The sequence below is a fragment of the Diospyros lotus genome, chromosome 8 (assembly GCF_014633365.1).
Source record: "Diospyros lotus cultivar Yz01 chromosome 8, ASM1463336v1, whole genome shotgun sequence".
Classification (NCBI taxonomy): domain Eukaryota; kingdom Viridiplantae; phylum Streptophyta; class Magnoliopsida; order Ericales; family Ebenaceae; genus Diospyros; species Diospyros lotus.
In genome coordinates this window covers 7,707,191-7,721,771 of record NC_068345.1, presented here as the reverse complement: position 1 = coordinate 7,721,771, position 14,581 = coordinate 7,707,191, and the positions used below count along the sequence as shown (strand labels likewise).

At 38.5% G+C, this 14,581-nt stretch overlaps 1 protein-coding gene across 3 annotated transcripts in view; it reads left to right on the top strand.

Moving 5' to 3' along the window:
- The window catches only part of LOC127807349 (uncharacterized), a 42,266-nt gene extending 27,700 nt beyond the window's left edge, over positions 1-14,566 (top strand). Inside the window, exons 5-7 of one of the 3 annotated variants that reach the window (XM_052345096.1) lie at positions 12,303-12,589; positions 12,683-12,773; positions 13,940-14,566. In XM_052345096.1, coding sequence (XP_052201056.1) covers positions 12,303-12,589; positions 12,683-12,773; positions 13,940-14,359 — 798 coding nt within the window. In that variant the 3' untranslated portion in view covers positions 14,360-14,566. The remainder of the gene's footprint in view (positions 1-12,302; positions 12,590-12,682; positions 12,774-13,939) is intronic. The other 2 variants (XM_052345097.1, XM_052345095.1) reach the window with 2 other exon arrangements.
- Positions 14,567-14,581: the final 15 nt, after the last annotated feature.

Sequence of the window (14,581 nt, the reverse complement as noted above, 5' to 3'; positions counted from 1 at the left end):
CAATTAAGGGTATAGGGAACTTATTTTTGATAGTGTGAGAGTTAAGCTGCCTATAATCAATACAAAATCTCCATGTACCATCTTTTTTCTTAACAAGTACAGGAGAGGCATATGGGCTTTGGTTGGGACGAATTATAGAGGTTTTCAACATAGAATTGACTTGTTTTTCTATTTCAGATTTTTGGATAGGAGAGTATTTGTAAGGCCTAATGTTAATAGGGTCTGAATGTGGTTTCAAAGGAATGGAATGGTCCAAAGAACGTTGGGGTGGTAAGGAATGGGGCTCATCAAATAAGTCCTTAAAATCCATCAAGATTAGGCGCAAGGTATCTGAATTATGTACCTTCCTGGAGATTTGAGCTTCAATGGTTTGATCCTTAATAGGGTCTGAATGTGGTTTCAAAGGAATGGAATGGTCCAAAGAACGTTGGGGTGGTAAGGATGGGGCTCATCAAATAAGTCCTTAAAATCCATCAAGAGTAGGCACTAAGGTATCTGAATTATGTACCTTCCTGGAGATTTGAGCTTCAATGGTCTGATCCGCTGGCTATTGGCCATTCTAGGGCTTGCCGTCCTCTTACACTACCACAACTTGTATAGAATACAACTATGCTATCTGTCCCCCTTTAGTGAGCATCATCTTATCCAGCTTGTTGCCCTTAATCATTATGCATTCACCTTGCTCCAGGCTACCCAACAAGGTAAGCCTCCTACCTTCCACTTCCACAGTCACCTCCAACTTATTGAAATTAAAAGTTAAGGGAGTAACCGTCTTCATCCAGTCAACCCCGAGGACTATATCGCATCCTCCCAGCTCCAAAACTCTGAGGTCAGCCACAAATTCTTGATCCTGCATCACCCATTTGAACCCTTTGCATTTGTAATGGTTGAACATTCTACTACCATTGGCCACTGTTACGGATAAGGGAGTAGTTGCTGTTAAGGCCCATTTCAAACTTTTGGATGTAGTTTCACTGATAAAACTATGGGTGCTCCCACTGTCAATCAACACCATTAGTCTTGTTTTCCCCACATGACCTTTTACCTTAATAATTTGTCCCATGGGACTGCCTTTTAAAGCATGAAACGAAATCTCGCCCCCTTTCTCTTGTAATTCCTCTGGATTCCCCTCTTCTTCCTCCATCACTGCTTCTTCTTCTTCTTGATCCCCTTCCATTTGCATTATCTGCTTCTTACATTAGTGCCCAAAGCTATACTTGTCCCCACACTTGAAGCAGAGCCCTAGCTGTCACCTCTGTTCCATAACCGTATTCTTGGGCCCATGAGGGTTGTAGGCCCCTTTAGGCGTTCCTTGAGTCACTAATGGAGTCATGGTCTTGAAATTACCCCCACCCGATTGGCCATTTCCCAATCCTGCTCTTAGGGGCACCCTGTGTTTCTTGAAAATTGCTTCCAATGTCAACTCTTGGAGCCTCGCTTTTTCCGCCGCTTGACTTACAGTCACTGGCATCATCATCTTCACCATTGGTCAAAGCTCATCCCTCAATCCACTAATGAAGGTCGAGATTAGGTATTGCTTCGTTAACCCCAGTTGAGCCAAGCACACAATGGCTCTCAATTCCTCAAACCTTGTTTGGTATTCCACCACTGACCCTTCTTGTTTTAGTTTACTGAACTCTTCGATTACATCCCCAATGCTTCTTTCCCCAAATCTTGCACATAGCTTTTCCGCAAAAATACCCCAATTCCTTTCCTGATCGTGATCTTGGGCCCACCCTTGGTACCAATAGTTAGCCGTATCGTTTAGATAGGTTGCGGCCATCGTAACCTTCTGCTCCTCTGGTACCTCATATAACTGGAAGAATCTCTCACAACGCCTCACCCACCACCTAGGCTTAGTTCCTTCAAACATAGGGATTTCTAATCGTGGGCTAGGGGAATGGTTATGAGAATTATATGGAGGTTTTCGCACCTGAGTTTCTTGATTTGACCTCGACTCCTCCGCCCTTAGCTAGTCTCGATTGGCTACATGATCCTGGGTTGACAGTAAGGGTTCCGAGTTTCCCCTAGGGGAGGAAACTCTGGTGACAATCAGAATTGCGGCAAGGACGATAAGATGCCCAAGACGTTGTTCAGTCTCTGCCCGTATTGTTCTAAAGCCTCATGGGTTCTTTCCTAATCCCCTTTTATCTCATCCTTCATCGCGACCAATTCCTCTCGCGTTTGCATCATCGCCTCTTGAGTCTGGTGCACCTCAAACTCCATCGCCTCCATCCGCGCTTCCATCTACCGCGTTCGTGTTCCTTCGGCCATTCATTCCAATCTGTCCGCCTTCGCCCGTCGCAGGCCTCCACTCACCCACAGTCGGTTCGACCGGCTCTGATACCACAATGTCAAGACCCGAGGATTAGGCCTGACTCGGTTGGTAATTAACAACAAAGAGAGAGAACAAAAGGGAGAGAATACTGAAAATACTTCTTCCATTCGATGCCTTCTTCTTTACATGGACAATAGTTATACAATCAATCCCTAATAGAATAACCATAGTTGGTTATGGCCAGCTTCCCGCCTTATAGCTCCTAACTAACATACAATGTAGGCTTTATTCCCTAACTACCCTTAGGGTCGTGACAGGCCCACTAGCTTGAGCATGCAATTTCTTGAAGGAATGTTTAGGGAAATGCTCAAGGCCAATATGAACCATGACATAATCACCTTCATCAAATTCCTGAGCCCTATGATGTACATTAGTAACAAGTTTATAGCCAATATTACTCAATGCAATTTTCCTTCTAATTCTATCATGTAAGTCATGGATGTGTTGGGAAAAATTTTCAGTAGGCTCATAAATTTGGGCATCTGGGGTAAGGGTACAAGATCAATAGGGGTGTGAGGGGAGTAACTATGAACAATCTTGAAAGGACTTTTATTAGTGGACCTATTAATAGAGATATGGGCAAATTCAGCAATTGGCAAAACCAAGTCCCAATTACCAAGCTTCTCTCCTTCAAGACACCTAAGCAAGTCTCCCAAACTACAATTCACACCTTTAGTTTGTCCATTAGTTTGGGGATGGAAGGTAGAAGTGATTTTGAAACTTGCCTCAAATAGTTTCCATAGTTTTCCAAAAATAACTAACAGATTTAACATCTTTATTAGATACAACGAAAGAAGGTAGATCATGCAACTTAACAACCTCTCCAAAGAATAGTTTAGCAACATGGGAAGCATTTGTTGTCTTACAAGGAAGAAAATGTGCCATCATAGAAAACCTATCCACTACGACTAAAATTGGGTCATTCCCCCTAATAGTTTTGGGCAATCCTAGAATGAAATCCATACTCACATATTGCCAAAAGGCATGTGGGATAGGAAGAGGACTATATAAGCCTATTTTGCTCCTCCCACTTTTCACCAGTTAACATGTGTGACTCTGTGAAACATTATGTCACGACCCCAAGGCTGTAGAAGTAATTGTTTCATACATGTCTTCGAATTGTACCTTAGGCTGATGTAGTATTGTACCTTCAATTTGTTACTAACTGAAATGATGTAATAGCCTATAAATAGGCTATAGTAGGAGAAAATAGGGATGGATGAATAAATTGAATTCTATTTTTCCTCTCAAATTCTCTCTCCCTGTTGGTTTTGTCTAAATTCTCCCCCTTCTTATTATCTCCATCTTTATGTTCTATTTCCCCCCTCCATTCTGTTCTTTCTCCCTCATTTTCCTCCAAATCCCATTCTAAACCCTATGATCGTGACATTTGGTATCAGAGTCAACGATTCTCGGCTATGATCTAGAAGTTTTAGTAGTTGACCAAGTTGAATTCAAAGCTGATGGTCCTCAACTACTAACTTGCGGTTGAGGTGAGTCGAGAAGGTGAGGGGTAGAAGCAGATTCCTGAGCATGCTAATCATTGGTGATTGCGGACATAAGCGGTCATGTGTAGTTGATTGAGGCAAACTCAGGATTGTTGAATTTAGATTTTGAGGAGGCGAATCAGATCTAGGTGAATTCTGAGTGATTGGATTAGGCGATTATTGGAGGCAACTTTGGAGTTTATCTAGGTTCGAAAATAACAAGCGGAGCAGATTCTTGGAAGACAGATTCATAACAGTCGATTCTTAGCTATTGCATCGTGATTTAGGTTGTGACTCGGAATTGTGAATTGTCGAACCATAGCAGGTGACGACGTTGATCAAGCAGTGATTCGTGTAATTTTGGTGAATTCAATAGTATTGTACCTTCAGTTTGTTACTAACTAAAAAGATGTAACAGCCTATAAATAGGTTGTAGTAGGAGAGAATAGGGATGGATGCATGAATTGAATTCTATTTTCCCTCTCAAATTCTCTCTCCTTGTTGGTTTCATCTAAATTCTCCCCCTTTCTTCTTATTATCGCCCTCTATCTATTCTGTTTCCCCTCTCCATTATATTATTTCTCCCTCAATTTCCTCCAATCCTAAAGACATCTCTTTTCAAAGATGACCAATAAAATCTATCCTCAACAAGTGCAACAATCTTATCTCTTCCAAAATGACCAGCTAATCCACTTGTATGCATTTCCCACACGAGAAAGTCTCTAAATGAAGTTCATGTAATGCACAACTTAGTTCCTTTAAAGAGATAACCATCATGAATGACAAAATCAGTTTTTGGGTTGTCATGGTCTCCCCAATGGCTAGTGTTTTGTTGGGGGGCGGGGGCAAATAGATTGTATGGAATTCTCTTGTACTGGGTCATTAGTGAGTGGGGCCAATGTTTTCTAAAGATTTATGTATTTCCCTTTTGGTTTAATTAATATCATATATGTGCTCATTTATTTAAAAAAAAAATGAATGACGAAATCAACAAGGGAGCGACGATTACCTTGACTAGAATCGAGGTAAATAGAACTAAAATCAATTGAATTAGGGTAAGCATCCTTCTCCTTATCAAAACCAATAACCTCGGTACTCATCACTTGAAGAAGACTAACTATCCTACTAAGGGCATCAACTACTTTGTTATCGACCCTAGAATAATGCTTAAGGACAAAGGTGTACTCACTAAGGAATTCTACCCACTTAGCATGCCTAGAGTTCAATGTCTTTTGAAACTGCAAATATCTCAATGCCTGATGATTAGAATATAGACCAAATTCTCGTGGCGATAGATAATTCTTCTAATAGCAAAGAGGTTGGACAACAACATAGAACTCTTTAATGTAAGTGGAATATTTTTGTTTAGCTTCATTGAGTTTCTCACTAAATAATGCTATTCGTCGACCCTTTTAACTAAGAACACCTCCAATACCAATGCCAGATGCATCATAGACAACCTCAAAAACTTTACTTGATTAGGGTGTCGTAAGACAAGTGTTATGGCCATCCTTTTTCTTCAAACAATCTGTAATTGGAGCCATGATGGTACTAAATCCTTTAATGAATTTCCTATAGAAAGTAGATAGGCCATGGAAACTATGAATCTTCCACCATGTCTTAGGTTCATGCCACTTTCTAATAGCTCGAACTTTCTTAGGATCAACAGCTACCCTTGGGTAGAGATAATAAAGCCTAAGAAGAGCACTTGAGGTTGTAGAAAGGAACACTTCTTAAGGTTAGCATACAATTTAGCAACCCTAAGAGTTCGAAAAACTTGTTTGAGGTGGTTTAGATGCTCATCTTGGGACTTCCTAAAGATTAAGATGTCATCAAAGTAGACAACCAAGAATTTTCCTATTAAAGGTTTGAGTACTTGTGTCATAAATCTCACGAAAGTACAAGGAGAATTAGACAAACCAAAGGGCATAACTAACCATTCATAAAGTTGATCTTGGTCTTAAAGACAGTTTTCCACTCATCTCCGAGCCAAATACGAATTTAATGATACCTACTATGCAAGTCTATCTTGGAAAACCAGCTAGAATCAGCCAACATACCCAACATCTCTTCCAATCTTGGAATGGGAAATCAGTACTTGATGGTGATTTTATTAATGGCTCTACTATCCACATTCTCCAATATTCATCTTTCTTTGGGGTTAAAAGGGCAGGTACGACACAGTGGTTAAGGTTATGTTGGAGAAATCCTTTAGTTAAAAGGTCTGTCATGTTCCTAGGACAATAGAGGGCAATATTGTAATAAAGATATAATACTTGTTAGAATTACAGTTGTATTACACATTGGTGGTTGTATTGCACATGCGTGCAATGGCTTTGAGGCTATAAATTGTTGGTCCCTTAAGGTATGGCCACTTAAGAGGGGGGTGAATTGAGTGTTTAAAATTTTTCTCACTTTTAATAAATATTATTGATTAATTATTTTCTTTAAGAATATATAAAAATTATTTTCTTTTAATTAAATTCTTGTTATTTAATTTTAAACAAATTAAGATTTTGTAACTATGTGAGTTTGAGATTAATAAATTGCAAGCCACAAGATATAGCAAGAACAAATAAATGAGGCACAAGATAATTTATAGTGGTTTGGTGTCTCCACACACACTTACTCCACTCTCCCAAGGTCTCAACCACCTTTAGGGTTCCACTAATCTCACCAAGGTTTCCACACTAGCTCACATTGAAAACTAGATACACTCCTAGATTACAACGGGTTTTAGGAAAACCATCAACACCAAGGTTTTCTCCCTAACCTACCTTGGAAATTAGATTCACCTAGATTTTAACGGTTCTAGGAAACCTATACAATCCACAATAATATTTTAAATCTTCACAAATAATTGTCCACACTTGGACACAAATAAGCTATTAAATACAAAATATACAAGGCAATAATATTTAAATAAATAAATAAACGGTGACCTCAATTTGAATGGAGAAGATCGAATTTGACTTTGTGATCTCTTTTTCTCCTCTTGCCTTGTGGCTCTTCGGTGGATGAACAATGAATCTTTGAGAGTCTTGAAATGCTTGAAAATTAGCTTGAGAGTTTTTGGGAGTTTTGGATGTGCAATAGATACTCTCCAAAATGAATTTGAAGCTATTTATAAGTATTCTAGAAATTATTGTAGCGACACTGTAGCAACGGTCAAGTTCACTGTAGCAACGATAATATGTACTGGAGTATCGATAATGTGTATCGTAGCAACGGTCAAAATTCTAACCGTTGGGGGGCACTGTAGTGGTACTGTAACAATAGTGAAAAAATGATTTTTTTGTCCAAATTTCACAAAATTATTTTTATACATTTTAAAATTACTTTGAAAAATAATTTTAATGGAAAATAACATTTTTGAAAATAAATACACTATATAAGAAAATATTTAATAAATTAATTTAAAATATATTTTTAATAGAAAATAATATTTTTGGTAATACATATACTATGAAAAATATTTTATAAATTAATCTAAAAATTATATAAAAAATATTTTAATAGAAAATAATATTTTTGGTAATACATATGCTATGAAAAATATTTTACAAATTAATTAAACATAATTTGATACTATAATTAATATATTTAATAAAAATACTCTTTTTTGTTAATCATCAAAATTTAATTAATATGAGTAAGTTGGCTCAACATAAATAAACTACTGTTGTAGGAGAAGAAGGATCTTTGAATTCTCTCATTTCCCTTTCATGAATTCTCTCAATCTCTCTCCAATTTCTCCCCAATCACTCTCGTTCTTTCCCTCTCTTCTGTTCTTCCCTAACTTCCCCATATCTCCTCCAATCTAACTTCCCCAAATTCCTATCACAACCCTAACTAACCCTAGGGTTGTGACAATTGGTATCAGAGCATCATTCCTCAGCGATTTTCTTTGTTGATTAAATTCTGACGATGTTGTCCGATGCAGTTGAATCTCAGAATTTGATTCCGACGCATGGAAGAGTGACTCTCATCTAAGAGTGTTGGGAACTCTGTTCGGAATTGAAGACGAACGGTTCCAAAGGTAATTCTCGCGATCTCAACAGCACGTTAGGACAAGCAGAGCAAGACGACTAGGGGCGGAACCGGTTAAGCGATGCTTTTAGGAGATTCGAACGAGTTCAAGAGCTCCGACAATTTCCATAAGCCTTGGTGTTGTTAGGCAAGTGCAAACAGTGAATCCAACCTGATCTTAGAGGGTGATAAAGGTGAATTAGTGAAGCTGGTGTAGAGGAGACTCGTAGAGACTGGAGGAACAAGCCAATGATTTTGGTTTTGAATTCTGACAAGCTAGGTGAACTTGGAAGGCGAAGCAAGAGATGATGCTTGGCTGTGAATTGCAGTAATTCTTAGCCAAAGTGGAAGGGCAAAGCAATTTCGACAGATTTTATAGCCAATTATATCACAGGAAGTTGTGCATCATTCCAGCGAATTCAAGTAACAGGTTGGAGGTGACGTGAACATAGGAACATTCGCTGTGGGTGAACGGTAGCGAGCCCATCGTTTCTTCGTTGGAACTCAAGCGGCCTTCGATAATTGACACAAATTAGGAAGTTGACGACGAGAAGCGAGTTCCTACGCCACTGTTAAACATCAGCAAATTGCTGGTCCAGAGGCGTTTTAGAGAAGTGATTGGGTGAGGCGAGCACAAGCAAGCAAGTCCTATCCCAAACGGTGAGAAACGATTCTGGTGGGGTCCTCCAAGTCGATGATTGGGCAAGAAGGGCGAATTGAGGTAGAGCCGATCTGATTAATTGAGGTCCATCACCGATTCAGTTAATCGGAATTGAATCGGATTTGGAGGCAATGCAGATCCAGATCTCAAGGGTTTCATGAGGTGAATCTGGAGGCTGAACCAATTCAATCAAGTCCGGAAGTATTTGCATAGCAGAAACGTTGGATTTCGAAGTATACGGTTTGTGAAAAAAATCAGCCATGGAAAGCAATGCACGCATGAGGCAATTGGAGCCTCAATGGCAGCAAAAGAAGGCTGCAATTTCAGCGGGAAACAACAAGAAACAAGAGAAGGAGATCAACCAATTAGACAAGGGAAAAAGAAATATGGTACATGAATCTAGCAAGGAATTCGGTCGGATGCTACACGAACAATTGCAGGAGTTTGCAATGATACTTACTAAGAAGTATCATTATAGCTTCCCTGCAGAATTCTTTGAGGATTATCATGGAAGTTTTAACAAAGAAGACTTCCTTAAAATGGAGCAGCTGAAGGAGAAAGCAAGAAGTCGAGAAGCGGATTCACTACCTATTTCCAATGTGGAGTGGAAGAAGTGTACCAGTTCCAGCAGAATTATCAAGGAGGAATGCAACATTAGTGATGATATTGGTGGTGAATGGCATTATCCAAAGGGAATCTGTGATGAACAGATTAATAGGGCAGCAAAGGCAAAGGAACAATCTGAAATTGTTGAAAGAGAAGTTCATATAGAGGGAAATTCCAGCAAAGACAAGGAAGGAGGAGTTGTTGAATTGTTTGTATGTAATCCGGAGATTTCAACTGAAACTTCAGCCAATATTAAGGGAGTTGGCACTGTAAATGAAGCGAACAAGTCAATGGAAACTCAGGATTTCGAAGATGAAAGAAGATTGGATAAGGAGATTGGTGTGAACCACGTTTTTCAAGGGCAAGAGGCTGATGACTCGGTTGAAAAATAGGTTATAAATCAGATTGGGAAAGGGAACTGCTACGAAGATGGCTTCCTTGCAACTGATATTCCAGCTAGGGTTATTGTCTCATTAGATAACCCGATTATAAATCATGTTTGGGATGAAGGTTGTGATAGAGGGCCAGTTTCAGCCATTGAGGAACCCGTGGAACTTTCTCGTCACTTTCTATGCAACCAGTATGTCCGGACAGCAAGGGCAAGGAAATTTGAGTCCCTTACTATTGCTGGAAATGGTATGTTTGAAGGTATGTCATTAGTTGGGATATCTTTTAATGTTGTGAAGGTGTGGATTTGATAAGGAAGTATGGGGATAGCTTGTAATTGAAGGACAGCTACCGAAAATAATTGATTCAAGTTGTATGATCGGAAATGAGGTTTTACATAAGTTGGACAATGCCAACTCTCAAGGAGGTTACAGTGTTTTGCATCGATAAAGCAAAACACTATTTTGGAAATGCAAGAGAGCATGGCTTTAGCAAATAAATTCCTAACAAGATTTCAGCTAAGGAAAAGGGCTAAGGAAGCCAAGAGTTTTGCAGTGGAGAACAAAGCTCCTGTTTCTGTATTCATTCTTGCTACAACCAGAATTGCTGCAGCAACTCCTAGATCTGACACTTCTACATTGCTGTATGTAAAGGTGTTTGTGGATATCGTCGTGAAGGGTGATGAAATATTCAAGGACATGAGAACCACTACAAATTTGTTATGCATACAAAGGTTTTTCAAAACTTCTCCATCCAAGCTGTGGCAGAGAAGGAAAAAGCATACTAGAAGCTGTGGAGATTTAGCATTTCTTGGGGACAATAAATGTTTCAAGACGAGGGAATTGTCACGTTCTTAGGGCAATAGAGGGCAATATTGTAATAAAGATGTAATACTTGTTAGAATTACAGTTGTGTTGCACATGGATGGTTGTATTGCACATGGGTGCAATGGCTGTGAGGCTATAAATAAGCCACTGCTGTAGGAGGAGAAGGATCTTTGAATTGATAATTGAATTCTCTTACTTCCCTCTCTTGAATTCTCTCAATCTCTCTCCAATTTCTCTCATTCTTTCCCTCTCTTCTGTTCTTCCCTAAGTTCCCCTATATCTCCTCTGATCTAACTTCCCCCAATTCCTATCACAACCCTAACTAACCCTAGGGTTGTGACAAGGTCTTCCACTTGTCTATTCAATTCAACTCTCTCTTTTGGGTTCATCCTATAATGGGACAAATTAGGTAATTGAGACCTGGGAACTAGATCAATGGCATACTGGATATCTCTCATAGGTGGTAGGTCATTAAGGAGCTCATTGGGCATGATATCAGAAAATTCTTCTAACAAAGACTTCATCCTAGATAGAAACTCCAAGCTCCCAAAGGAACTCAAATGACAGACTCCATAGCTATGATGGCTAAACCTGTATCCACTTGACAATCTTTTTCAATTGCCTTAGGAGTTATAAGATGGATGTGCTTTTTATTGGGGATTGGTGGTGCTTGGTGCTAGTGCCTCTACTAAAAGGTTTAAGAGGGATTAATGCAAGTTTCTTACCCTTATAGTTATAGTTAAAGACATAGGTATTTTCTCGCCCCATAATAAACTACATGTTACACCCCTTTGATTAAAACTCACCCTCAAAAGCTATCTGTCAAAGGGAGAGTGTCCAATAGGTTATAAACCCCACACCAAGAGCTTAAACTTTCAATGTGAGACAAGTCTCATACCTTACAGTGAAGCATAACATACCACCACGCTTACACTCATGTCATAAAGCCAAGGGTGTCTTAAAAGGATATGGGGAACATCCTTAGGCAAAACATCATAGAAAGTTTCATCTTTGTAGTCACCCAATTGAATAGGAACAAGGCATTTCTCAGTAACTGGCAAAGTTGTGTTATTCACCCATGTGACTTTTAAATGGTTTTGGATGTGGTTGTAGCTTAAGGTTGAGTCAAGTAATTGCAAACTTAGAAACCATATTCATGGTACTATCCCCATCAATAACTAATATGCAAGTTCTCTCACCACTTCTAATGCATATATGAAAAATACTTGTACTTTTTCATTCATCAAAGTCTGCCCTATAATATATCACTAAAGAATCATTTATGGACAACTAATAGATAAAAAAAACAAAATTAACTAGGATTCCTTGATCTAATATAATTAAGATTATAAAGATAATCCCAAAAAATCTGATTAGGATTCTAGGAAATAAAAGAAATCAAAAGAAACTAGGAAAGAAATTAAAAATAAATAAACTAATAAAACAATGGTAATTTCTATTTTTACCCCTAAAATATTCGTTTCTACACGAGCGCGTGCGCGCACACAGAGAAGAACATGCTAGCTATCTGTGTTTAAGTATAATTGGATTGCACAAATTTCTGGAATGGAAAGGTCTGTGCATGCACAAGAAGTATGAGTTTTAGCAATTATTTTCTCGTGAAAAAACTGCATGCTTTTTAGATGGATATGTACCTTCAAGTTGTATATATATGACCTTTATATATATTAGTTTTGTGCTCCATATATGTGGTTCCTTAATTTTGCTATGCATGCTTATGGATTGACTACCCTCAGACTCTTAATCTTTTGGAGGTACCATAGCATATTCTGCTACAGTAGTTCACTCTGATCTTGAAGTACAAACAAGAGCCTTGCTTGAACATTGATTTTCTTTTTCTTGTTAAAGAAATATATAATAAGTGGGCCCTTGTTCTATTCCTTGTATCGTTGTTGGATTGCATCCCTTCACGTGTTTGAGAATTTGGCTGTTCATAACTGGCACAGCGGCAGAGGCAAAAGTTAATAAACTGGAAATTGCATGAAGAGAGAGATTCTCTGGACTGCTTTTCACTTTTAGAAGTATCGCGTCTAACTGATTCTGTCAATGCTACTTTCTATGCATCCATTGGAGAAATCTTTCTGCTGCTGAAGTGGAAGAATCTTCATGAATCTAATGGGGAAAGGATGTTTATCAGTAGGAGATTATCCATAATGGGAGATAAGGATTTAGCTGAAGATTTCATTTGCACTGGCTGCCAACTATGTGGCTCCCCTTTAACTTCTGAGTCGGGGTATGGAAAAACTTGGGTCTGTTTCAGTTGTTTCCTGATTTATTGTGATTACAATAATTGCTATTAATATGCATCCATCCTTGCTTGCAACAGGTCTAACTCCAACAAGAACGCTGTTCCCCTCTATTGTCAGAAGAGCTCTAATCACCTTCATATGATAAACTTAATATACAGACCCTTCATGGTATGGTTGTCTTCTTGTTTTGATTTGATTTTCTATTAGCCATCATATATTTTAATATGATCAATGTTTACCTAACTCATGAAAGAAAATTACAGTCTAGGATCATACGTTTACTTGAATACTCTGTTTTCCCTTACAAATTTGATTTATTCTCTATCAAAATTATTCATCCTGAAGGATACAAGTAACGTCTTATGTTTCAGTAAACATAGGAACTTATAAACCATAAGTTCTACACACCAGTAATCGACCTCCTCATTTTAGTAGACACTAAACCTCTTTATTCAATTATCCTCTATGAAGCCCATAGTTAATAGCCCATAGGATTCTTAATAATATTGAGGTTACTCAGCATCAGAATTCACCCTAGCATTGGACTGCTACTTGTTGAGTACTACTTAATAGCCTCGCTGTCAACTGTTCTGAATCCACAATGCTACATGTAAGTTGAACGTGGATTGAGCAAAAGAATAAACGCTGCAGCAGCAGCAATATGGCCCCAAATAATATGTAATGTAAAGCAATGCTATACTCACAGGCGTGAATGATTATGCTATGCTCATTTTTGCTCCGAGAAGTGCCCTTCTAAAGATCAAATGCTTTTCTGTTTTTTCTGTTGGTCACAGGGGGTAAATTTGTTTTTTTTCCTATGGAACTCTGCTGATGTCTAATCAATTAACTTTTGAAGTCATGGATCCATTGAGAATTCATTGTGCCTTTTTCCCATCTTATATTAACAGAAGAAAAATGGGCAGATTTTTTTTCCCACGTATCTTATTTGTTGCCTTATATGCCAACTCCATCGAGTAAAATTAAGCTTGGATTGTTTTTGCACTTATTGACCAGCTCAGTGCAGTTTTTAAGAGCGCGAGTTATTCATGGGGTTTTATGCTCGAAAAACTCATTGAAGATCTGATGCATCAAAATTTTGATGTATTTGAAATTTTAGGTGTCAAACTGCCAAGTATGTTGGTATCGAGTTCACAAACCTACATTTTTCTTATTTCATTATTAGGAAAATAAGTCTGGCAGAGGGTCTAATTCTTATCATCCAGCTTTTAAAATGTTTTTATGTTTTGGACAAGATCCATGTCCATACAATATGAACGCCCATATCTTCTATAAACTGTTTCAAGTCTTTATAATTTCGTTATTTTCATTTGCAGTTGTACGTATGGGACGACTCTAAATACATTCCACTGCTTGTTACGAACAAAGCTGCTGAACTCTTATTTGGAAACATCAAGGCCGAGAAAGTGCAGTCATGCTATAGAGCACAAAAGCATGACCCAGTTCCTAAGACTAGCGACAATGTTGTGAAAACACATTGTTCTGATGCAAGATCTCCTGACCCAAATCCTGCTGATAAGTCTCGTGCTCCGCCAGGCACGGACAAGAGCTCGGGACAAAAGGAAAAGCAGAAAACTAAAACGCCCGACTACTACACGATTTGGATAACATTGCTGAAAATTTTAATGCAACGAGAGAAGAATGGTCCTCTGAAGTTCAAAGTTACAGTCAATGTGGACAGAGATTTGGAATCTGGAAGGTTTGAGATGGTATCTGTCACAATGCCATGCTTTTGAACCATAGCATCCTTAACTCTAGGCTCCATATTTTTTTCAGTTCTCTTGTCCGTATGTGTTCGCATTTTATCAAAATTTGAGCAAGTGGTTGCTAAATTATACCAAGTCCTTCGGGTTTCCCATTGTCATTGCATTGTATTGTATCAAAGCTAAGTGAGATGTTATACTCTGTCAAATAAATGATACTCATCCATTCTTGTAGTTTCATAAAAGAAAGTTTAA